We start from the raw sequence: 25,975 nt of genomic DNA on the forward strand, positions 1-25,975 counted from the left end.
ATGTAAGACTATTGTAAGAAACATTCAGAACTTTACAGACATTAAAGATTTAACTAAGTGCGGGCGCCTGGGTAGCGCAGTCCTTAAGAGTCTGCCTTCGGCTCAGGGCGTGATCCCGGCGTTCCGGGATCGAATCCCACATCAGGCTCCTCCGCTGGGAGCCTGCTTCTTCCTCTCCCACTCCCCCTGCTTGTGTTCCCTCTCTCGCTGTCTCTTTGTCAAATAAATAAAATCTTAAAAAAAAAAAAAAAAAAGATTTAACTAAGTGGAGTGATACACAGTGTTCATGGATTTTAAGACTTAATTATTGTAGAGATGTCACTTACTCAAAGGATTTATAGATTCAGTGCAGTAACAAAACAAATCCTGAACACTTTTTTTGTGTGTGTGGAAGTTGACAAGGTGAGTTAAAATTTTATTTGAAAATATAAAGGGCCTAAAGAACAAAGGCGTGTAGGAAAAAAAAATATGGCAGGAGGCCTTGCTTTATCAGATTGTGACTTAGAAAGCTCCCATAGCTAAAACAGAAGTGCTGGCGCAGGGATAAACGGGAAAACAATGGAATAGAACGTCCAAATTCAGAGCCACGCAGATAGGGACTTAGGATAGAGATGGTTCCACCTAGAAGTGGGGAAATCCACTAAATAATGCAGCTGGGATCATTACACAGTATTCACGAAAACAAATGACTGGGCGGGCTGTGTCTAACGAGGATATACAGGATCCTTCTTTATTGTACCCAGTTTATCTTGAGACGAGATACAAGTAGTATTCTTCTGGCGCGGATCGCGGTTGCCAGTGTCTGGTCCACAACCGTTTCCGGTCGCGAAGCACACATCCTCATGCCGCCTCTGCCTCTTCAGATCCACTTCTAGTCTCCTAATCCCCGTTTTCTCAAATGTGCAGCCAGAGTCCTCGCCGCCCCCAGATCCCTGCCCCGAGGTCTGCTCTTCGCTGTACGGATCCAGAGCTTCCCAATATGGCTGCGCCCTCCGAGCGGCTTCCAAACGGCGAGGAGACCGAGCGGGAGCAACCATTTCCGGCTCAGGCCTGGTCTGTGATTGGCTTAGCGCTCCGCTCAGGTCGAAGACTAGGCGAGAGCGATTAAGTTCTACTAAGCATGAGCGATGGCACTGACACCCGCTGCCGAGGTGGAAGAACTGGAGATGATGATAAGTCTTGAAAGGAAGGGAGAGGATGCGTTGTATTTGCACCTTTCTGGTCAGGCCGACCAGCTCCGGTCGCTTACGGTGGCCATCTCGCTCTCCGTACGGCGTACGATCCAAGATGGCGGCGCACGGTCCACAACGGCCGCTATCCCCGCAACGCAGCGAAATCGGTGAGGCGATGTTGCGCAGCGATAAAATTCTAACCAGGGCCAGAATGAGGGTTTGTGGGCTGATCGTTCACTCCAAAGTGCCACGGATGCCGAGACACGGGCCCGCAGACCAGATGAGCGGAAACGGAAGTGGCGTACCGAAGCTTGGGTTCCCAGGGCGTAAGGTCACAGTTTCGCGGTCGAGGTTAGTTAGGTTTCTGCTGGCCGCTTTCAGGGTCCCGCGCTGTGGGAATTCTGCGACTTGAGATGCGGTTCGTGGTGGGTAGTCGTGGGGGGCTGTTTCAGTTGGCTTCGGGGTTGTCAGCGGCGTTGGCGGAAGCTTGGGCTGGCAATGGTATTTAGAACGAAAGACTATTCCTACTGACAGCGGCAGGTGGGCTCCGGGTCGTGCCCCAGGCCGTAGTTAGAGGCGTTGGGAGAACCACTGACCGAGGGGCCCATCGGGGTCTGGTCGGTGAGGAAAGGATTGGGGGTCATCTGAGGTTCCTATGGTCCAAGTTTGAGCATCCGAGGGGCCCGTGATCCCTGTGAAAATAGGTGTGTGGGGGCTGTGCATGGGTGCGAGAGCGAAGTGCAGGGTGTTCGTGGGAGAGGTGGGTGGGCTTGGAACGAAAGGAGCCGCAGGGAGACATTTGGGTGTGTATATTGGGGTGTTATATTTCCCAGCTTTTTATGCTGAATTGAAGCATACAGAAAAGTCGAAAGAATAGCAGGAATGATTCACCCGCCATGAATAGATCCACGAGTTGTTAAAACCCGCGCCATAAACTCTTAGAATGTGTGTGTGCGTATCAGCCAGTGTACACGTGCGTTTGCACGCGCATGAAATCGTGTCAGTCCTAGCTTTTTCAGCTAGCAATAATCGCTCCTCGGATAAACCCTGCTGCCATTGCGCAAAGCTAGCCCTAGCTTTTTATGTCCGTTTTGCTACATGTTTGTGTGATTTGTCGTATGGTGCTAAACTCTTTTAATTCTGTTTTCCTATTCAAACACATTGATATCTATCTCACAGGTACTTTTGAGGGCCCTAACTTCATGACTTCCATCTAACCTAATTACCTCCCAAAGGCCTTATTCCCAAATACACGTGAGTTTGGGGGCTACGTTGTTTTTTTTTTTTAAGTAGGTTCCACGCCCAAGGTGGGGCTTGAACTCACAACTCAGATCAAGAGTCACATCTTCTACCGACTGAGCCAGCCAGGCACCCCTGGAGGACATAAATATTAAGTCCATAACAGGTAGGTACTTGACAAAAGGTAGCTATTATTATTTAAATGTATGCTTTCATAATGGGAGTTTTCACATTTCAAACGATTCTGTTAACTTTTTAAATTATATATATAAACATTTACATATGTATATATTTTCTAACTCTGTATTTATGTTTCATATTAAATGGAGTTCTCTTCAGTTTATCACAATATCATTATATACTATCATCAGTAAAAGCAGATAAAAATAACCTTAATCTGTAATGGTTTGAAATGTATTTTTAAAATGAATTATATTTTATGGAAATTTTTCTTTTTTTAATGGGTAAAAGTAGGCTGGATCGAATGCGTTTTTCAAAGGCTTCTGGTTTAGTTTAACCAAACGCCCCGATAATGTTTCATTATCTTATGCTTCCACACAGTGTGCCAGGTTTTTCTACATCTTTAGTGGCAGTGGGTAAATCATCCTTTCATTCTTTTCTAATATGATAGTCCGATTTAGAGAAAAGTGATTAGCCTCAGCTTTTCTTTATAGTTTTATTTAATAAAGGTCATATTTGATTAGTTGAAAATGGAAAAGTCTCCATCCTTGTTCCATCTTCCTGGCCTCTCTCCTTCTAACTCTCCCGAACTTTGAAACTACTATTCACAAATTAGTATGTATTATTCCCTGGGCTTGTATAATTTTATTACATGTATATGGATATACTCTTAACGGTAGTAAGAGTACGCTCTTTTAGTTTTTCGAGTTTGTAAGTTTTATAATGAGGATATTATAATGTGGTCTTCTGAGGCTTGCTTGTCTTGATTCAGTTCAAGTCTGTTATTCATCCATTGTGCATGTAGGCTTGGTTCATTAATATGAATTTCATTGCGTAAATACAATGCAGTTGTATTCTTGGGAAATAGCCTTTAAATTGTTGGAATGTCCTGAGTGACAGGAGTGTCTTTGTTATTCATGGTGGGTCTGTAGATGGTTATGCCAGTGAGGTGACTCAGGATGGGGCTCTTTATGCCAGAAAGACCAACCATGTGATTAGAGGGTTGGGCCTTTGAGCCTGGTGATACAGGCCCAACCTCCGAGATAGTAAGGGTGCTGGAGGTTGAGTCACATGGCCAGTGATTAGATCAGTCGTGTTTACTTAATGAAATTCTGATAAAAGCTATAGAGACTGAAGCTCAGGTGAGCTGCTGTGGTTGGCAGTACCCTAGATATTGTCACTTGTAGGTACGCTGGATGGGTATTGTGTCCTGACTCCAGAGGTATAGGACAATGGAAGCTTCTGGTTTGAGAGGATCCCAAACCTCACTTACCCTATTGTCTCTCTCCATTTGACTGGTTATGATTTGTATTCTTTTGCTATAATAATATATTTTTTTAATTATTTATTTTTAAAAAGATTTTATTTATTCATTCGAGATAGAGTGCATGAGTTGGGGGAGGATCAGAGGGAGAAGGAGAGGGAGAAACAGACTCCCCGCTGATCATGAAGCCCAACTGGGGGTTCTTTCTTATGACCCTGAGATGATGACCTGAGCCGAAATCAAGAGTCGGACACTTAACCCACTGAGCAACCCAGGTGCCCCTCCTTTTGCTATAATAAAACTTCTGTCTTGCACAGTTTCCCCCCCAGGTACCTTGTAAATTACTGGTTTTTCTCCCCCTTTTGAATCTTATTGTTTGTTTGAATATGAAATTGCAATTAATGTTTATGTTGATATTAAAACAGTTGCATAATGACAGTTTTGTTTCTTTTCCAATCTTCATTCCTTCAATTTATTTTTCCCATTTTATTGCTTAGGTTTTTAATCTGTGGTACATTTTTTACCTCAGAGAGAGGTTATCCCTGTCCCTAAGTTTAAAGAAATGCTGTGGATTATTTTCAGATACTCTTCCTTGTCTGTTTCTAGTTTAGTAATATATATATTTTTAATTGTCAGTGGTGGGGCACCCGGGTGGCTCAGTCAATTGAACTGTAGACTTTTGATTTTGGCTCAGGTCATGATCTCAGGGTCCTGGGATTGAGCCCCATATTGGACTCTGTACTCAGCAGGAATTCTGTTCAAGGACTGTCTCCTCCTCTTCCTCTCCCCCGCCCCTCTCAAATAAATAAATCTTTGAATTGTCAGTGGGTACGGTTTTTCCTTACATGTCTTTTCTTCATCTGTTGAGATAATTAAATGGTTCTTATTACACTATCCTTGCATTCCTGGAATAAAGTCAACGGTGCATAGTATGATTCTTCCAGTATTTGGTTTTCTTAGTATTCTTCCTATATATCAATGGATATGGTTTCTCGGTATTTTATTTAGGCTTTTTATAGCTAAGTTAATAAATGCAGTTGGCCTGTAAATGTCTTTCTCACATTGTCCTTGAAATCCAGTACTGTTTTCTTCAGTTGCCCTGTAGCCTAAGACACAGAGTCGCATTTTCCTTCAGAGTTCTCAGCAGTGTGATATTGAGAATATTAAACTGTGTTAATATATTTCTAGGGTGTCCTGGCATCACTAGATTACTCGGTGTTAAATTAATTTTTTCATAGCCAGAATTAATCCTTTAACAGTCAGCACTGTTTATGTAAGAGATCCAGCTGGGATTTTGTGTGAAGATGAAGTCTCATCAAGAGATACGTATTTGAGATTCCATTGCAGAGTTTAAGGACACACACTTTGTTTTCAGAGGCAGACAGCCTGTATTTGTTTTGCATTTTGTAGGCAATGTTAGCTTAATTGAAGGTATAATTTACCTACAGTAACTCTTACCAGTTCTTCATGTGCAAATTTGATGGGTTTCTCAAAGGTATACCAATGTGTAACCTCTACTTGCCTCAACCCCAACAGTTTCTTGGTTCCCCTTTCCATTTGAGACGATCCCATCCTTTGTTCCCTTGTGATCATTTATGTGCTTTCTACAGTTATATGTATTCTAATACCTCATAAAACCTGAGTTATACAGTAAGTAGTTGTGTCAATGCGAGTCCCATTCCCTGGCCTCTGTTTTTGAGTTCCGCCAAGAAAGAATTCAGAGCCAAACTTTTAAGCAGGCAAAGGTTTAATAGCAGTTTAAGCAAAAGTAAATTCCTGAGATGGGAGAGTGAGCAGGCCCAGAGGTGGCAGCTGTGCCCTGAGTCGGGGTTGTTTTTCCCTTTTGTGTTTGGCTAGGTTATGGGTCATAGCTAGGGCGGTTTCTGACTGAGGTTGCCGCCAGTCATCTAACGGACTCCACCTACTGGGGGAATTTTTGGCCTTTATATGGTCCTTGTCAGAACTGTCATGGCAGCCATTTGGGGGGGGGTAGGGGGAGTTAAAATCATAATGGAAATGTATTATAATAAAGCTCTAGGTTACTCTAGGGCAGTGGTCACGGGGAAGAACGCAGGCATATCCCCTGGGGTCTTTCCCAGGTGTTTCGAGCTTGGACTCTGCCCTTTTACAGTCAGAAATCACTTGTTTCCCCCTCATATCTAGCTAACTGCCTACTCTCTCAGTCGCTGGTGTTTGGCTTCTTTTCACTTAAAATAATGCTTTTCATCTTCATCCATGATTTTCCATTTATCGTTAGTTTATTCCTCTCCGCTGCTGAGTAATAATTGGTGGCACAGATACGCCGCAGCATGTTCATTCCCCGGTTGATGGATTTTTTGGATTTGGGAGGTCAGTTTTGGATATTCTGAATAAAGCTGTGATATGCATTCGTGTACAAGTCAGAGTGGCTGTACCTCCTTGTATTTCTGCCAGCGGTGCAGGAGAGTTCTTTTTCTTCACATCCTAGTCAGTACTTAGTATTTTCAGTGTTTTATGGTGGAGCACATGACTTTTGATCTCAGGCTTGTGAGTTTGAGCCCCAAGTTGGGCCTAGAGCTGATTGATAAATAAATAAATTAATTAATTAATTTACCGCCATTCTAACAGGTTTGTAGCAACATTTTATTTAGGTTTTAATTTGCTTTTGTTGTGTAACCTAAAGCAGCTTTTTGTGTGTTCATTAGCCATCTCTCTACTTTTGGTTGGGGGGGGAACATGACTGTTGAAATCTTTTTTCTTTTTTACTAGATTGTCTTTTTCGTGAAGTTGGAAAAGTTCTTTTTATTTTTTAGTTAGAAGTCTTTTAGTCAGGTATGCATTTTGTTAATATTTTACTCTAGCCTGTAGCTTGATGCTTCATTTTTCAAGTGCCTTTAGAATATCAAAATTTTTGGTACTGAGGATGTCTAATTTATCAGTTTTTTTCTTTTATATGCGTTCTGTGCCCTGTTCAAGAAATCTTTGCCTAATCCAAGGTCACTTAAAGTTTTCCTGTGCTTTCTTCTAGAAGTTTCACTGTTTCTTTTTTTAAGTAATCTCTACGCCCAACGTGGGGCTTGAACTCACAATCCTAAGATCAACAATCACGTGCTCTACCAACTGAGCCCACCAGGTACCCTAACAATTTCAATTCTTAAATCTATAATATATTGAGTTAATTTTGGTATGGGGTAAACAGGAATATCCTATTGTTTCAACAGCATTTGTTAAACATTTTATTATTTTTTATCATGCTCATGCTTATCTCTAACTTGTTGAATATATGGAGTATATATAATAGCGTTTTTGGTGTACTGGTCTACCAGGTCTCTCCCTTTGGCCATTTTTGTCTGTTTCTCTTGCTTGATTTTTTCCCCCAGCTATGGGTCATGTTTCCTTGCTTCTGCACATGTCTGGTAATTTTTGATTGGATGTCATATATTGTAAGTTTCACATTGTTGTTTGAAGGATTTTCTTTTATTCCTTTAACTACTTTTGAGGTTAGTTCTGGGAGGTAATCAAGTTACTTTGAAACCGTTTGATTCTTTGGAGGCTTTCTTTTAAGCTTTATTAGGTGGTGCCAAGAGTCTTTTGTCTGGGATTGTTTTGTCCCCATTTCTGAGGTAATATTCTCCTGAGACCTCTGCATAGTGTGAGACCAGGCATAGTAGAAGGTCTTTCCACTCAGGCTGGTGGGAACACTAACTATTCCTGATCTCATGTGAGCGCCAGAAATCGTTCCACCTGCTCCTTTCCAGTGGCCTTGGCAGTTTCCTCCCAGTTCATTAGTGCTAAGCCAGCGACTCAAAGGAACCCTCCGCCTCTATAGAGTGTGTTTTCCCTCTCTTCTCTGGTAGACTGCCTGGCAAGTGTTAGTCATCTTTGCTTCCTCAGACTTTGAATTCTGTATCATTAACTCAGCAACACTGCTAGACTCTTGGGGTTCCTTCTCCCTGTGCTGTGGCCTAGAAAGTCTCCAGGCAGTGAGCTGCGGCACACAAGGGTTTCTCACCTTGTTTCCCTTCATCTCTGACTTCTGTGTGAGAAAATAATTGTTTTAGACATGTCCCCCCCCCCCTTTTTCAAGTTGTTAAGATGAAAGGGTCATTCATAATTTGGTAATTTTCCCTGCAATCAGAGGTTCTATCAATTCTGAGGGTTTATGTTTTAATCCTTGGTACACCAGTTACTGTGTGGCTTTTAGCTAGGTGCCTGACCTTTCCTTTCTTCGTTTTCTCTAAAATGGAATGATTATAGTCTACCCCCTTGGATTGTGAGGGTTAAGTGAGAAAAGAAGATGCTTAAAACAGTTCCTTGCATGTATAGGAACCTGCTTTTATTATTATTTCCACGCAAACAGATCTTTCTTTGAATCCACAGATGCTGGCTTCCGAGAATGAAGCACTTCCTATAAAGGAAAAAAAGTAGATCTCAAGTCTAGAAATTCATCCTTGCTGAGGATACCCTTGATGAGACACCTGAATGCTGAAAATGACCAAGTCCCAGGTGAGCTGTTTATTTCCTAGATTTCTAGAAGTTTATAAAAATATACAATCTGATGGTTGCCAGAGTTGGTAAGGGGGTGGGAGGGATGGGCGAAATGAGTGAAGGGGAAGGGAAGATAGGCTTTCAATTATGGAATGAATAAATCATGGGAATAAAAGGTACAGGAAATATAATCAATGATATTGTAATAGTGTCTCTGTGACAGATGGTAGCTACACTTGTGGTGAGCAGGGCGTAACTACAGACTTGTTGAATCACTATATTGTAAACCTGAAACTAATGTAACATTGCGTGACAACTATAGTTAACAGTTTAAAAAATTACACAATCGAAGTGAATGATGTATATAGATCTATTGCAGCTGGGAGAGATGTGCTTAGACTGGGAGACAGAATAATGATCTGGAGTAGCCACTCAGGGAGGGAGTTCTATCTTATCTGTATGTCACATGTTGCAAGGTGCTAACAACTGGAACATTGCCACACAAGTGGCAGGATCCAGAGCTGAGTTGCAGACATTTCTGTGGTAATACTGGAAACCATCACAGAAGAATAAAAACATGTTATAAGATTTACTGTGTATATAAGCAGGAAGCACATGAACTTTGAGTAACCATTTCCCAGAGATTAAATGTGAAGAACTGTCTTTAATGGGTCTTCCTCTTCTGTTTTTCTCCAGAGTGTGGACCCAGTGAATGGTCATTTTCTAAGGAAATGTGGGAGATATAAAAGGCATAGGTAGAAAACTTTAAAAATCTCTTATCCAAAGACAAGAGTAACTTCTACCTAAGGGTTATTGTGTAGATCGTTGCGTCAACATATGTAAAGTGTTTACAACAATATATAGCGCATAGTAAGAGCTCTGTTTTTGATTTTTTGAGTATCATGATTTAATACATAGCACAATTTCTAAAAGGCAGGTTTTTTTTCTTTTTTAAAGATTTTATTTATTTATTTGACAGAGAGAGAGAGAGCCAGCCAGCAAGAGAGGGAACACAAGCAGGGGGAGTGGGAGAGGAAGAAGCAGGCTCGCAGCGGAGCAGGGAGCCCGACGCGGGGTTTGATCCCAGGACGCTGGGGTCATGACCTGAGCCGAAGGCAGACGCCCAACGACTGAGCCACCCAGGTGCCCCCTAAAAGGCAGTTCTGATCATAACATACTTTTGTATATGAAAAGCACTGCAGTGTCTACCAAGTGTCTGCAGGAAATTTGTGCCAATTCCTCCAAGGTCTGTTGCTGCCTGTACCCTGGGCATCTGTTCTCTTTGGTCTCTTCTGTTTCATTGAACTTTTTGCAGTCCTTTGAACCCAGCATGGTATTTAACACTTTTTTTTTTTTTTAAAGATTTTATTTATTTATTCGACAGAGATAGAGACAGCCAGCGAGAGAGGGAACACAAGCAGGGGGAGTGGGAGAGGGAGAAGCAGGCTCATAGCGGAAGAGCCTGATGTGGGGCTCGAGCCCGGAACGCCGGGATCACGCCCTGAGCCGAAGGCAGACGCTTAACGACTGAGCCACCCAGGCGCCCCAGTATTTAACACTTTTAACACATGCTTTCTCTGGAAGACCCACAGCTCCCATGTCTTCCAGCTCGTACCACGGAACATACCACTAAATATGCTGTACCTCGTCCAGCTTGACCTCTTCTTCAGAGCTATTAGTTCCTCACCTACTTGCGCCCATATTTTAACTTGAGTATACTTCTGTTGTAACCCTTGTTAATGTCTTGCCATGTATGAACTCTGTAAAGGAGTGTACTTGCCACTCTGCAAGATCAGAAGCTACCTGGTCAGTACTGTGCTTTATTTCCTTTTTTACTGCAGTGTATAGTAGGTAACATTAAATGCTCCTGGGGCACCTGGGTGGCTCAGTCAGTTAAGTGCCTGACTTTGGCTCAGGTCATGATCTCAGGGTCCTGGAATAGAGCCCTGCGTCAGGCTTCCTGCTCGGCGGGGAGTCTGCTTCTCCCTCCCCCCTGCCCCTCCCACAGCTCGTGCTCTCTCTCTCAGATAAATAAATACATAAAATCTTTAAAAACCCCACAAAAAAACCAAAAAACATTAAATACTTCTAAGGTGGGTTGCAGATGGTTTTTGGGTAAAGTTTTAACAACATTTTACATTGGGTGAATTAATGAGTGAAGAAGTGAATGAAGAATGCAGAAAGGAGGCGTGCCTAGGTGGCTCAGTTAAGCATCCAGTTCTTGAGTTCAGCTCAGGTCACGATCTCAGGGTTGTGAGATCAAGCCCCGCATTGGGCACTCTGCTCAGAGGGGAGTCTGCTTGAGATTCTCTCTCTCCCTCTCCCCTCCCCCAGTTCGCTCTCTCTCAAATAAATAAATCTTAAGGGACCCCTGGATGGCTCAGTCGGTTAAGCCACTGCCTTTGGCTCAGGTCATGATCCTGGGTCCTGGGATCAGGTCCCACATTGGGCTCCCTGCTTAGCGGGGAGCCTGCTTCTCCCTCTGCCTGTTCTACCTGCTCTGCCTGCCGCTTCCCCTGCTTAGCTCTCTCTCTTTCTCTCTCTGACAAATAAATAAAATCTTAAAAAAAAAAAAAAACAAATAAAAGAATGCAGAAAGGATAGTTTTAACGGATTTATTATCGTGCAAAGTGTAAATCAAAACTAGGTATAGAGAAATACTTGTTTACAAATTTCTATAGTAAAAATAATCAGAATAATATCCTATATATCTTCTATATTTTATTCCATTATATTAACTGCAGATTAAAAAGGATTATGTTATTACAGGGCTTGTTGTCATTCAGTGATGTGGCTGTGGATTTCACCTGGGAAGAATGGCAGCTACTAGACACTGTTCAGAGGAACCTCTACCGGGAGGTGATGTTGGAAAATTATAGCAACCTAATGTCATTGGGTAAAGACCACTTCCCTAAATATCTCACCATGAGCCCATTAATTGCCCTTTTTTCCCCCATTGATAGAATTTATGGGTACTCTGATATCCTTAGTGATTTTGGAATTGTGTAGGTGGTAGAACTTGTTTTCTTTATGATCAAATAGTGACGGTACTTACTTTCATTTTCTGAATGAAAAGTTTCTGTTTTGCTAGATGTACTGTCTATTCCCTGAAACTAAATTTTTCATCATAGGCCCTAATACTGCTCAGTTCTCTGGGATTACCTCTTGACAGGATATCAAGCCACCAGGCCAGAAGCAACGGTCCACTTGGAGAAAGAACAAAGAATGGTAGAGAGAGAATTCCCAAGTCAGCGTAGTCCTGGTGAGTACACTAGGGCAGTGGGAGTTGGTGGAAGCCAAGTGACAGTTGATCATTGGTGTGTTGGGAGCCTTGTTATTTTAACATTTTTTTCTCATAGTGTCTGAATCTTAAGAGGTGACTTAGAGCAAGTGAAAAGAGGTCATCAGTGTGAATGGTGTTTCCTTCTGTCACCATGTATGACTCATTTGCTAGCCACCTAGCAGAAGATGTGCCTCCTTTTATCTACTCTGGGTCAAATCTTGGCCTATTTCATTTGGTCTTTCCTTTTTGGCTTAGTTCTTCTTTTGCAGCTTGTTAGACACACCCTGCCTTCACCACATCGTATCCATATTTGCATAGCTCTTCTGTTACGCTTTTAGATATTCATAGATTCCCTCCAAAGTTTGAGGACACCATGTCTTCAGTTCATTACTTATTGTCTCTTTCTTTTATTGCATATCTCTGACTTACATTGTGCACCTGCTGTATCATTTTCTCCATTCTCTTTGGATATTGACTTGAGATTCCATCCCCCTCCATTTCATAATGGTAGGAATCACCGATTTTTTTCCCCCTAGAAGTACTGTGGCAAGTTTAGGGTTGGTATCAGGAAAATATTGAGAAGGATGAATCTGTGGAGGGAAATAGTGAAAATGAGGCATTGGGAAAAATATTTTCTCTGAGCAAAAACTTTGTTCCTTTTGTAGAAAGACCCCTTCAATGTTTCTCAAGAGGAATAAAACTAAAGTCAGATTCAAAATTCCAGAGTAAAAACTATGCAGAAATGAATTCTGATGAACCAAACAGCCATGGGAAACCGTTTTTCCATACTCTTCATGAAACCTGCCATACTCAGGGCCAGTACAGTGAACATAATTTCTGTGTGAAGACTTTCAGCCTGGTGAAAAATCTTAAAAGACATCACAGAATTCATACAGAAGGGAAACCTTATGAATGTAGTGAGTGTCCAAAATCCTTCAGATATAAGTCAAAGCTCATAATACACCAGAGAACTCATACAGGAGAGAAGCCGTACAGATGCCCTGAATGTCAGAAAGCTTTCAGTACAAAATGTCATCTCACTCTACACCAGAGAACTCACACAGGAGAGAAACCGTATGGATGTATCGAGTGTCCAAAATCTTTCAGAACAAAGTATCATCTCATTCTCCACCACAGGACTCATACAGGAGAGAAACCCTATGAATGCAAAGAGTGTGGAAAAGCTTACAGGGAGAAGACAAAGCTCAGATTGCATTATAGAACACATACCGGAGAGAAACCTTTTGAGTGTAGTGATTGCGGGAAAGGTTTTATGCAGAAGTCAAACCTGATTATCCATCAAAGAACTCATACAGGAGACAGACCCTATGGATGTAGAGAATGTGAGAAGACCTTCTGTAGTAAGTCTCAGCTTGCTGTTCACCAGCGAACTCACACAGGAGAAAAATCGTATGAATGCAAGGAATGCGGGAAAGCCTTCAATAAAAACTCACATCTCTTGGTACATCAGAGAATTCATAGAGGAGAGAAACCTTATGAATGCAGTGAGTGCGGAAAAGCTTTTGTGCACACGTCACAGCTTATTGTACATCAGAGGAATCATACAGGAAGAAAAGCTTATGAATGCAAGGAATGTGGGAAAGCCTTCAATAAAAAGTCACACTTCATAACACATCAGAGAATCCATACGGGAGAGAAGCCTTATGAATGCAGCGAATGTGGAAAAGCTTTTATAGACAATTCACAGCTTATTGTTCATCGAAGAACTCACACAGGAGAGAAACCTTATGAGTGCAAGGAATGTGGGAAAGCCTTTAATAAAAAGTCATCCCTCATAACACATCAGAGAATTCATACAGGAGAGAAGCCTTATGAATGCAGTGACTGTGGAAAAGCTTTTATAGACAAGTCACATCTCATTGTCCATCAGCGAACTCATACGGGAGAGAAACCCTATGAATGCAGTGAATGTGGAAAAGCTTTCATACGGAAGGCAATGCTCATTGTCCATCAGAGAACACATACAGGAGAGAAACCCTTTGTGTGTCTTGAATGCCAAAAAGCCTTTAGCAGTATGGCAATGCTCAGCAGACATCAGCTGATTCATACAGGAGAGAAACCTCATGGGTGCAATGAATGTGGAAAAGCTTTCCGCCAAAAAAGCCACCTTATTATCCATCAACGGTGTCATACCGGAGAGAAACCCTATGGATGTGTTCCATGTGGTCAGATCTTCAACCAGAAGTCCCAGCTCATTAGACATCAGAGACGCCACACAGGAGAGAAACCGTATCAGTGCACTCAGTGTGGAAAAGCCTTTTTTGAGAAATCATACCTCAGTGTCCATCAGAGAAGTCACGCAGGACAGAAACCTTATCAGTGTAATGAGTGTGGGAAAACGTTCTCTGTCAAGTTCTTTCTCACTTCACATGAGGAAATTCATGCTGGAAAGAAATCTCAGGAGCCCAGTGAGCACTGGACAGACTTCAGTGAGATGTCAGATCTCACTGAATACAAGAGAAATCACACAAGACACACCCTATGAATGCTGTGAAAGTTAGGATACTTTTGGTCAGTGTCAGTTTCAGAGAATTTATGCAGGAGAGAGATCTTTTAAATGCAGTGAATATAAGAAAATTATCTACTACCAGTGTAGCCTCATTTCATTAGGGAAAGGCATATGAAAGAGGTGAAAAGTCAAAAATCTTTTCTTGACATGGAAAATCCAATTATACATCACACAGAAATGAAGGCTGAGTGCAACAGATGTTTTTGATGGTCATCTAATAGTTTTCACCGTGGGGGAAAAAAAAGACCTCACAAATGTTGTGAATCCTGGAATGCCTTCCAAACAAATGAGCTTTCATACCAAAGAAAATAGATGACTGAAGACTTGCGATGAGGAATGCCTCTGGCATGGAGTCGAACGTTAATGTGCATCAGGTAACACTTATTAAGGAGAATTAGTGTGGTATGATGATGCTGGGAAAGGTTGCTTACGTATAAACTTTATAACAAAAATTTCGTTCCTCTTGTCACATTGCCATTTATTTATAGAAAACATAACATGAAGTAGTCAGGAAGAGCAAATAACTTCAGTATGCCAAAGGACACTTTGTTTCACGTTTGAATATATTGGGTAGTCAAAACAGGAAGTGAAGAATGGTCCAAGATGAATGTATTTGCTTTCTGAGTATTTTTGTAATCCATGTATATAGTAATTTTTGGGTTTCACAAGGTCATGAAGGAAAGTTGTATACCACAGAATTGTTTGTAATATGCAGTATCCATCAAGAAATGCCAACATTGTAAATTTTTTAATATTCTATAAATTGCAAGGGAAGTCATTAGGCTTAATATTAAGACTTTAAAAAAAACTCTTTACTGGTGTACATAAGTGGATCTGATAATAGTTTTAGCCCTTTGGAATAATAAATTTTTTTAAACAAATTGTCTTCTGGTTGTCACTCAGTAAAAATAAATCCGTTAAAAATAGTGAGATTTGGGGTGACTGGCTGGCTCAGTCAGTGGAACATGTGACTTTTTTTTTTGTTTTAAAGATTTTATTTACTTGACAGAGCATGAGCAGGGGGGAGGGACAGAGAAGAGGGAGAGGCAGGCTCCCCACTGAGCAGGGAGCCTGACGTGGGGCTTGATCCCAGGACTCCTGGATCATAACCTGAGCTGAAGCCAGATGCTTAACCAACTGAGCCACCCAGGTGCCCCGAGCATGTGACTCTTGATCTTGGGGTTGTGAGTGTGAGCCCCACATTAGGTGTAGAGATTACTTAAAAATCTCTTTAAAAAATACTGAGATGTAAGAGTGATGAATAATCACAAGTCTTCTGTCCCTGAAGTTCTGAAAAACTGGAAGCAGCTGCCATTTTCAAAGAAATGAAAATCTTTGGTGGTGATATTGCTCAAAGGGGGAATGTGGCTTAGACCTATGGTAAGATGTGCTTCCCGATGCTTTCTCTCATAAAACCTAGTTTATCAGCTTCCTAGGGCTGCCATTACAAACTACTATAAACTGAGTGGCTCAACAGAGCAGAAATTTATTGTCTCTGGTCTGGAGGCTAGTATAAAATCAAGGTGTCACCTGGGCCGTGCTACCTCTATAACCTGTTGGGAAACCCTTCCTTGCCTCTTCCTAGCTTCTGGTGATCTGCGGGCAGTTTTTGTCATCCCTTCGCTTGCAGCTGCAGACCTCCAATCTGTGATGAAGGCTTTTCTCCTGTGTGCCTCTGTGTCATCACGTGGCCACTTCATAAGTCCACCGGTCACTAGAGAGACCCACTCTACTGCAGGACTTCATCGTAAACTAACTCCATCTGCAAACACTCCATTTCCAAATACGGCCACATTCTGAGGTACTGGAGGTTAGGTCAGCGTACTTTTTTTTGAAGGGAGGGGAAGAATTCATAACACCTAGTAATTTGGATATAAACCTATAGAGAGAGTCTCAGTTTCAGGTCTGATACATTTATTTAGGCAGGTGTTCACACTTGTCAGGCCTCCACAGTGGAGACTGAGGAAGAAGTCAGCATTTACATCTGAGACACACCCTCCATCCTATACCAATGGCGCCTGCCGCTGTGACAGCAGATATATGAGGGACTGTCTTGTACTACCAACAGGCTAACCCAAACAGAAAAAGGAAGTGAGCACAGACTACATCTGAGTTTAGGAGGGACCTTAATCCGAAATTGCCAAAGGAGTTTTAGCTGAATTTTGTTACACTCAAAAATGCCCTTAATCTTATCTTTTACCAGATGGAGCTGTGACCTAATGTGTTATCTGCTCATCTTGAAATAATTGGAATTTCTGATATGTTTATTTTAGCTCTTCCTAATTGGCTAATTCTTTTCTGAACTCGTCTCTTTATGGAAATTCTCATCACCTGCAGAGAATGGCCATCAAGGCAAGCGACTATTATTTTGTTTTCCATCCCCTTCATTCAAAGCCCATGGGTTGATTTAGAATCACCCAAGTTGTCAAAGGTGACATTTGACATGTCATTTTGTAAAAACGGTGTTTTACAAAATGTCCTATCACTACATAAGATGTGCCTCCAACTTTTCAGCTCCTAGTAACAGTTTACCCCCTCCTGGCTTCAAACTGCTCAAGCAACTGAGCCACCCAGGTGCCCCCACTGCATTCATTTTATATTTTTATGGTGGTACCTCACTTTTAGGTACCAGTTCTGTATCAGTCAATAGAGGCTTCGTAATGCCTTGCTATCAGTAACCTATCAATTGTGGTGGTTTACAGGAGTATAGTATTTTCAGTTCGTGCCACACAATGACTACAGATTGGCTCCACGTCTTCCTCACAGCCCGGACTGAAGGAGCAGTGTTCATTTGAAATCCTGTGTGTCTTACTGCAAAGGAAAAAGACAACAGGGCAAACAATTTGCAGGCTCTTAAAGACTGACAGTGATACATTCTACTTCCCCCCACAATTCATTTCTTGAAAAAAGTCACATGGCCAAGCCTTTAGGAAAGGGCTATGTAATCCTTTGGTAGGGCAGCACAGCAATTAATAACTATAATTAATATTAATTAAAATATATAGTAATAAAAGTTAATTCACGCTATCTTCACATTAATTTACCCTGTCACTGTGAGGTAATTATAGTCAAAGTGTAGTAAACTTCAATGAAGATGACAGGCAAAAATAATCCTATCGTGTTGTTTTAAAAATTACGTAGACTTGAACTACGTGACAACAGCAGCATGTAAATTGCAAGTATCCTGTATTAAAGTGTGGTAAAGTACTTTCTATTTTCCTAAAGAAGTATAAAGTTATTAACTTGGAGTGTTGTTAAGAATGTATGTTATGGCTCAGGATGCATGTTTAAAGTAATCATTAAGGAAAATAAATAAATTGATAAAGTAATCATTAAGGATTAGGAGCAGGGTGTATATCTTCCAATTAGTCAAAGCAAAAGTAAAGTGCAAAAATAGAATGACTAAAAATCAAAAATTATCACGAACCCAAAGAGGGCTAAAAAGTAGAGTATAAAGAAACAATAAGCTGCCGAAATAGAGGTAGGATCAAACAAAAATTTGTTAGTAAGTTAAATGTAAATGAATTAAATGCTCTGGTTTATATACAGTTTGTCAGACTTGATAAATAAAGTTAAAATACTGGGTTTTTTTTAAATGAAATAACCACATAAAACATATAGAACGGATTTTCTTCTATGAAAAAACATCTCATGCAAATACTAAACATGACAAAACTAGTACAACTAAATATCAGAAGAAAAAAATCTGTAAGGGGACACTCAGTAATCATGGGAAGAAATGCTAAATTCATACATTAGACAGGGACTCAAATTATCTAAAGTAAAAATGTAAGATTTATAAAAGACAAATTTACAATCATGGAGATTTTAATCCCTTTCTGCCAGTATATTACAGAAGAAACTGATAAAATTTTTATAAAAGTTCTGAATATACTTAATAAAAATCAGTATAATGGAGGTATTGTATACAACATCCTCAAAATTCACAGAATTTTCAAACGCTTCTTCTCAAAGTTTGCCATGTTTGCCATGTTATGGGCTATAAAGCAAACTTCAACAAACTTCAAAGAACTAAATGTGCAATTATGTTCTGTTAAGCTCACATACACTTAGAAGTCAATGACAAAAAATTAGCTAGAAATCTATAATTTTGGAAATTAGGAAACAATTCTAAATATTCCATGAGTCAAAGAAGAAATTGTCATTTTTCCAACTTTGCATTCTAATAATTTTTAAGTATAAGAAGGTTGAAAATCTAAATAATAATGGTCCCTATGTACCTATAAAAAAGATTCAGCAAATTCACCATTTTGTTATGTACCTATTTTCCATTTAGTTATCTATCTCTTTATCCTTTCAGAATCATCTGAAATTAAAGATAACTACGACACCTTACTTCTATATTATCATTGCATCCCCTGCATAATCATGACATCATTACCAAACCTAAGAAATTAAATGGTGGAAATTAAAACACTGGGGGTTTCCTAAGTGATAAGAGCTATAAAAGTGTACACCAGGGGCGGCTGGGTGGCTCAGTCCTTAAACGTCTCCCTTCGACTCAGGTCATGATCTCAGGGTCCTGGGACAGAGCACGCGGTGGGGCTCCCTGCGGGGAGCCTGTTTCTCCCTCTCCTCCCCACTCCTGCTCTCTCTCACTATCTCTATTGCTATCTCGGTCTCTCTCAAATAAAATCTTAAAAAAATAAAAAAGTGTATACCAGGACATTTTGCTGCGGTCTGGCAGCAGGTCACATTAACGTGACTAGTCGTTTGAGCATGGATCTCCACTTTGTCGTTGGGGTTTCACAAAAATCCTCTTCAGCCGTGTGAAGAGGAACTCAAAAGCAAGGTCTTTATGTGACATCTCCATCTCCAACCCACAGATAGTTTGGAGGCATTGAGGTGAAGCATATATATATATATTTTTTTGATGACATAACTTTAGCTTTCTGATTTCCCAGGATGTGTAACAGATTGGCGTTTGGAGTAGGGCTGGTTAATTTGATTGGCAGAGCTCACCAGATGCTTCCAGAAATGCAGTAGCTCCCCTCTGAACTTTTTCTGCGTTTGGGATTCGCAACAGTGTCCCCCCACCTCACCCCCCGCTCTTCTGTGACCCCGCCCTCTGCACCTGCAAAGCCCCCTGCCGCTGAGCTCCGGCTCCCCTCCTCCCCCGGGCCGACATTCGTCCCTCTTCCTCACCATCAGGCACGCACAGGCCTGTCCTCACGTTTGCTTCCCGGTTCTACTGGCCCCGGTGCCTCCTCTTCCACGACCTCTACTTCCAACACCCTAGAGTTACTTCTCTTCAATGCACATGTCTACTGTGCCCCGTGCCCTTCATCAGAGGTCTTCCCGGATTCTGCGATCCAGTGCAAGATCAACCACCTCCTCAGCTGGAGGTAATCCCTCCGCCTCCGAGAAGGCGCGGCGGGTTGGACGTGCCACTGCGCATGCGTAACGGCCCCGGCGTGCTGCAGAGGTGCGGTAGGGAAAGGCTTTCCCGAGGGAGCAAGACCGAGAGCGGGAGAAGCCGGCGGAGGCTTCTACCCCGCACATTATTTCAAAACGACTGCTCCCATTGTGAAGCCGATCAATGCGGGCGGCCGTACTACTCGCCAAGTGGCGACGTTCGAATCTTTGGAAGGATGCGGCCTTTTACTTCCACCTGCTCAGGAGTGAACGAGAGAAGCCGTCGGCGCTGTGTGGGACCGGAAGCGGAAGTGGTGTGTGCTGTCCTTTTAAACCTGTGGCGCGCTGAGGAGTCTGCAGTTGCTGGCTTGGAGGTGCGGCGCTTAGCGAGTGCTCGGTGACGGTGGTGGGGTCCCTAACTGATGAAGGCAGCCTGGGGGTGTCGGGCGTTTGGCGGTGGGCTGGAGGATCCGTGATGAGTGACTGGAGAGGTGGCTCGGGTGTGAGAGCAGGTGTCGCGGGAGGGGGTCAGCGAGGGCTAGAGATTACTCCTTGGGCGCTTCTGATGGTCAGCGTTTAGTTGGCTATGTGAGTCCGATAACCTGCATGTGGTGGGTCCCTGAATGGGGTGACTTATTTCAGGATGAGATAGCAGTGTGTGGGCTTGAGTGGTTGGACAGCCTCGTTTGTGTTTGTAATTGAGTAGCTTGTCTGGTTGTGCACAAGTCTGAGACGTGTGAACTGGGGGAGATTTTGATGGGCAGGGGGTTTTCAGAAATTTGACTCCATCGGCTCAGAAAATGGGAACAGGCTTTTTGGGGGTTTGATTCTCATAGCTGACACACAATTTGGTCCATCATACCCAGTCACCTACGCAAGGGCTGTTTCAACTCTCCTTTGACCCCAACTCATACTCTCTTCTTATTCGTTCTATGTAATATGAAAATACTTTCAAGTGACTAGATTAAATTAATGTGCAAAATATATGTGTTATGAAAGGTGTGGCTTCTGCCTTTTATCTTTGGGTTTTTGTAAATCTCACTTGCGTGTTTCTTTTCTGGTTGATCATGAAACAGGTAGGGAGAAACAAGCCAGTTTCCCCAAAATATGCTACTTAGAGATAACAATTGTTAACTTTTCCTTATGTTTTTTATTTTAGGCTTTTAAAAAAAGATTTATTTATTAGAGAGAGAGACTGCTCAAGTTGGGGGGAAGGGCAGAGGGAGAAGTAGAGAGATTCTCAAGCAGACTCCCCACTGAGCGCCGGTGGGACTTGGGGCTCAATTTCAGGACCCATGAGATCATGACCTGAATGAAATCAAGAGTCAGATGCTTAACTGACTGAGCCATCCAGGAGCCCCTTTATTTTAGCATTTTTATGCTTTTTGAAAAGTTATTAATTGAATAATTTCTTAAAACTGAGTTTATCATATATGCATTCCCATATTCTTTTTAAAATCCTTCTTTAAAAGTTAAAAAAATACTTTTAATATTCCATCAAGTGGCTATACTATGGAATTTTGCCTGGTGTCACATTAAAAATATACATAAATTTGGGCAGAACAATCTATAATTTTATATTTATACAAATTGGTCTCTCTCCAGCTCCTCAAGAAAATTTTCTGGTTTTATTATATAGGTTCTGGATATTTATCTTGTCTTTAATACTTATATTTTTACTTATATTGCAAGTGCTTCTTTTTGCCATTTAGACTTCTGTTTTAATTTTGCTGTGAAGAAAAGCAATTAAAATATCTATCTGGGAACACCTGAGTGGCTCAGTGGGTTAAGCATCCGCCTTCAGCTCAGGTCATGATCCCAGGGTCCTGGGATTGAACTCCGCATTGGGCTCCATGCTCACTGGGGAGTCTGCTTGAAGATTCTCTCCCTCTGTCCTTCTCCCACTCATGTTTGCACTCACTCTCTCTTTCTCTCTCTCAAAAATAAATAAATAAATCTTAAAAAAAAATCTTCCTGGGCCCATTGCTGATTTTTCATTATTATGCATACTTTTCCTTTTTTTTTTTTTTCCTCTCGAGATTTTTTAGGAAAGCAATCACAAAATCTTCAAATGATTTTAGTGGAAAGAATGTGGATTTTTAAAGTCTTGGTTTATATCTCAATTATACCAGCTAGAACATTGGGAAAGTTACCTAAACTCTCTGAGTGTCCAGTTTCTCGTTTGTGTAAACTAAATTCATAGTGACTCTGAGGGCTGTGAACATTAAGTGAACTCCATCTAGAGTAGCTGGAACAGTAGGTGACAGTTGCACTTTTAACTGTTTCTCTTATTTGCTTTCTGTTCATACAGTCACATGCTATATTTTTGTGTGTCTTGCCTCTTTCCTTCAATATTATGTTTATGAGCTTCATCTGTATTACATGTATCTTTGGTTTCTTATTATTTCATTCATTCATATTATTAATGTGGCACAGTTAATTTTTTTCCATTTTACTGTGGATGGACATTGGAATTGTTTCTCATGTTTGGTTATTATGCACTGTGTTACTGTGAACATTCTGGTATACGTACCCTGGTTTAGTCTCCGTAAGTTTTTCTGAGATATTTACTTGTTGCTTGGTCATAACAGTCAACTTCACTAGCTAACACCATGTTTTTCTTGAAGGAGCTCTTCTAATTTGCACCCCTATCAACAGCGTGTGGAAGCTCATTTTGCTCTAAATCCTTGCCAACCCTCTGTATTTTCAGATCTTTTGCTTTTGGTCCATCTACTGGGATTGTGGTGGTATCTTACTGTGGTTTTAATTTACATCTTCTTTATTATCAATAGGACTGGGCCCCTTTTATTATGTTTCAAGGACGTTGGATTTCATTTGTATAACATGCCTCTTCAAATCTTTTGCCCAGTTTCTGTTGGGTTATCCGCCCATTTTTAATTTTAAGATTTTTAAAAAAGATTTTATTTATTTATTTATTTGAGAGAGAGAGAGGGCATGAGCAGAGAAAGGGGCAGAAGGAGAGGGAGAAGCAGACTCCCTGCTGAGCAGGGAGTCCAATGTAGGGCTCGATCCCAGGACCCTGAGTTCATGACCCGAGCCAAAGGCAGACGCTCAACCGACTGAGCCACCTAGGTACCCCTTATTTTTTTAAGATTTTATTTTTAAGTAATCTCTACACCCATTGTGGGGCTCGAACTTACAACCCTGAGATTGAGTTACATGCCCTACGAACTGAGCCAGCCAGATGCCCTGTATCTGCCCATTGTTTAAAAATTGATTTGTTAGGGGGCGCCTGGGTGGCGCAGTCGTTAAGCGTCTGCCTTTGGCTCAGGGCGTTATCCCAGCGTTATGAGATCGAGCCCCACATCAGGCTCCTCCGCTATGTGCCTGCTTCTTCCTCTCCCACTCCCCCTGCTTCTGTTCCCTCTCTTGCTGGCTGTCTCTCTCTCTTCAAATAAATTTAAAAAAAAAAAATCTTAAAAAAAAATTGATTTGTTAGTTCTTTATATTTTCTACATACGAGTCCTTGTTGGTGATATATGTTGCAGATGTTCTCACATTCTGTGACTTATTTTGCACACTTTTAAAAAGATGGTTAAATTTTTTTTAGTAACTTTATTTTCAATTGCTATTGTTACTACATAGAAATGCATTAAACTTTATATATTGATCATGTATCTAGCTATGTTATTAAACTTTGTTAGTTTTACTAATATATTTGCGAAGTCTTTGAATTTTTCTTTGTAAACAATCCTAACGAAGGCAAATTATTGCAGTTCTGTTTCATCTTTTCGATCCTTACAGGTTTTTTTTCTTTTCCTTGTTTTTTCCTGGCCAGGACAATCAATATAATGAAAAATGGAAATACTGCTAGTAGGCATCCTTTTCTTCTTGATCTCAGTAGGGGAAAATTTTCAGTGTATGATATTTGAGGTAGATTTTTTGATAAATACTGTTTTTTGGACTAAGAAAGTTTCCTTCTAGTCCCACTTTGTTAAGATTTTTGTTCTTTTTGTTGTTTTAGTTATCAGTGTAAGTTGAATTTTTTCAGATGTTTTTGTTATCTTGATTTTTCTTATTCGATTGTTGTGAATTACCTTTATTGACTCTAGGATTTTAAATCAACTTTGTACTCCTGGGTTGCCTGGGTGGTGCAGTCAGTTAAGCATCTAACTCTTGGTTTCAGCTCAGGTCTTGATCTCAGGGTTGTGAGATCAGGCCCCGCGTCAGGCCCAGTACCAAGTCTGCTTGAGATTCTCTCTCCCTCTCCTTCCCCTCCCCCTGCTCTCTTTTTCTCTCTCAAATAAATAAATAAATCTTTAAAAAAATATAAATAAATCAACTTTGTACTCCTGGTATAAAACCCATGATGACATCCTAAATTAGCTTTTCTCTGCATTGCTGGACTTGACTTACGATTCCTTTGCCTAGTATCACTGGTGTTCATGTATGATATTTGCCTGTAATTTTCTTTTCTTGGGTTGTTCTCAAAACTCAGTTTCTACTAGTTATTATGTTTCCCAATAGACTATACTTTTGAAGTTGCAGATTTCAATATATAGTCAAAAACTCAAAAATAAGCCTCTATGCTCCAGGGAAACTCATTGCTGGCTGTTACCACTTTTCTTGCAGAGCAAAGCACCAGCCAAATAGCAAGCCCAGATCAGTTCAAACTAGTCTGAGACACAATGGCTACCCAATTTGACCTTTCACTGACGTTCACCCTCATTTTAATACTAAAAAATCACGTGGGGTGTGTGTGTGGAGATTTAATATGTTAGACATGCAGCACATGAAGAGGCATGACCTTTAAGTGTACAGATATAAATAAATCTCTGCCTCTCCATGCTTTTTCCACCGAAGTTTCTTTAAAAACTTTCCCTGACCTCTCCTCAGGGAGTCAGCCTAAGGATTCCTTCCTTTGTGCTGCCTCCCTTGTGCTTGACCATAAGCCCCAATAGAGCCTGGCATGTGCTTTTAAATTTTGGGTCCAGGGACGCCTGGGTGGCTCAGTTAGTTAAGCAGCTGCGTTAGCTCAGGTCATGATCCCAGAGTCCTGGGATCAAGTCCCGAATTAGGCTCTCTGCTCAGCAGGGAGCCTGCTTCTCCCTCTGCCTACTGCTCTCCCTGCCTGTGCTCTCACTCTCTAACATATAAATAAATAAAATCTTTAAAAAAATAAATTTTGGGTCCATCCTTATTTCCACCATTGCTGGGTGCAAGCACTCAAGTCCAGTAACAATAACTAGGGAAGTTACCAATCCATAAGTACGTGTAGGATGTATTTATGAATATTAAGAGCATCTCAGCCTTGGACATTTTATTTCTAGAACCTTTGGATTGAACTAACCACTTAAGGTGTCAGACTCAATGTTACTTTTGTTCCCAGAAGCCTGATCAGAGTTAACAGAAGGCCCAGCCTAGAGTTCTATGTGAGGGTAGGTCCTCTGCAATAAAGGCAGAGATTCGGGGCCTGTAGTTGATATGCCATCTAAAGTAAATATTCCCCTTAAATCCACAGGTCTCACTACCTGGGAAAAGACAGATTCCATGATGGGAGGAGGTAGAGGTTCCTGAACGAGCAGTGTCTTGTCGCTGGTGGTTCTCTTAACCAGAGAGCTCTTATCAAGATTCAGAGAAGAGCTGGAAAAGTCATTTGAGCAGATGTTGGAGTCACTGGCCATTTTCCGAGAGCAGCTAAAAATGACCAAATCCCAGGGGAGCTGTCTTTCCAAAGGATTTGAGGACATTTCTAGAATGTACGTAATTAAGAGCAACACTACACAAATGGTAAAAGTCAGGTGGGAAAGAGGCATAGAAAGAAGATTAAGACGCAGCCGGGTGGAGCATGGGTGCACATACAGATGGTGGGTCCTTCAAAGTGCTTAATGTCGAAACATTGCTGTGTAAACCATGGGGTTCCAAGTGGAGTTGCCAGTTTTCCTCTGGTGCTAATGGCAGCTGTAATCAAAAGAGAAACAGGCCTTTTTACGAAGTACATTTTCCATTAAGACATTTCCTCACAGTCAGTAAATGCTTTCTGGCACTTAGGCACAAGGTCTTCGTCAAAAGCCAAAAGAGTTGCCCAAAATCGGTATCACCAGTCCCGCCTCCCTTTCTTATTTGAACCCATTCCAGTTAACTTTTAATCTCCTCCTTCCTCCAAAAATGGTTTTTATCAGGATCACCAGTGACTTCATGTTGTTAAATCCCACGCTCAGTTTTTACTGGACCTTTCATCAACATCTAGCATTGTCGGTACTTCTTCCTTAAAATACTCTTGTCATTTGGTGTTCAGAATGCCGTGCTCTCTGGATTTTCTGCCTTATTGGCCCCTTGTAGGGTTCAGCTTCTTTTTGTCATTTGTCTTGTCTCCCGTCCTCTTATCTTTTTTTTTTTTTTAAAGATTTTATTTATTTATTCGACAGAGATAGAGACAGCCAGCGAGAGAGGGAACACAAGCACAGGGAGTGGGAGAGGAAGAAGCAGGCTCACAGCGGAAG

At 41.3% G+C, this 25,975-nt stretch overlaps 1 protein-coding gene across 13 annotated transcripts; it reads left to right on the top strand.

Annotated features, from left to right (window-relative positions):
• Window positions 1–1,250: 1,250 nt before the first annotated feature.
• On the top strand, window positions 1,251–15,016 carry LOC113247253 (zinc finger protein 260-like). 13 transcript variants are annotated; one of them, XM_057314021.1, is made up of 7 exons: window positions 1,251–1,339; window positions 2,466–2,577; window positions 6,863–6,967; window positions 8,215–8,340; window positions 11,092–11,218; window positions 11,495–11,584; window positions 12,271–15,016. In XM_057314021.1, exons 4-7 carry the CDS (start codon window positions 8,317–8,319, stop codon window positions 14,109–14,111), a joined length of 2,082 nt encoding a protein of 693 aa, XP_057170004.1. In that variant the 5' UTR covers window positions 1,251–1,339; window positions 2,466–2,577; window positions 6,863–6,967; window positions 8,215–8,316; the 3' UTR covers window positions 14,112–15,016. The 13 variants fall into 13 exon arrangements, with proteins under 13 accessions (XP_057170004.1, XP_057169999.1, XP_057170003.1 ...); XM_057314020.1 differs by having other exon boundaries at window positions 1,253–1,339; window positions 2,463–2,577; XM_057314019.1 differs by having other exon boundaries at window positions 1,283–1,523.
• Window positions 15,017–25,975: the final 10,959 nt, after the last annotated feature.

This window comes from Ursus arctos, unplaced genomic scaffold, assembly GCF_023065955.2.
Source record: "Ursus arctos isolate Adak ecotype North America unplaced genomic scaffold, UrsArc2.0 scaffold_19, whole genome shotgun sequence".
Lineage (NCBI taxonomy): Eukaryota > Metazoa > Chordata > Mammalia > Carnivora > Ursidae > Ursus > Ursus arctos.

What these genes read in the sequence shown, in the direction of transcription:
- LOC113247253 (XM_057314021.1), top strand. Translation starts at nt 8,317, where the DNA reads ATGCTGAAAATGACCAAGTCCCAG. An exon ending in TGAAAATGACCAAGTCCCAG is followed by an intron (nt 8,341 to 11,091) that starts GTGAGCTGTTTA and finishes ATGTTATTACAG; the next exon opens with GGCTTGTTGTCATTCAGTGA. An exon ending in CCCAAGTCAGCGTAGTCCTG is followed by an intron (nt 11,585 to 12,270) that starts GTGAGTACACTA and finishes TTCCTTTTGTAG; the next exon opens with AAAGACCCCTTCAATGTTTC.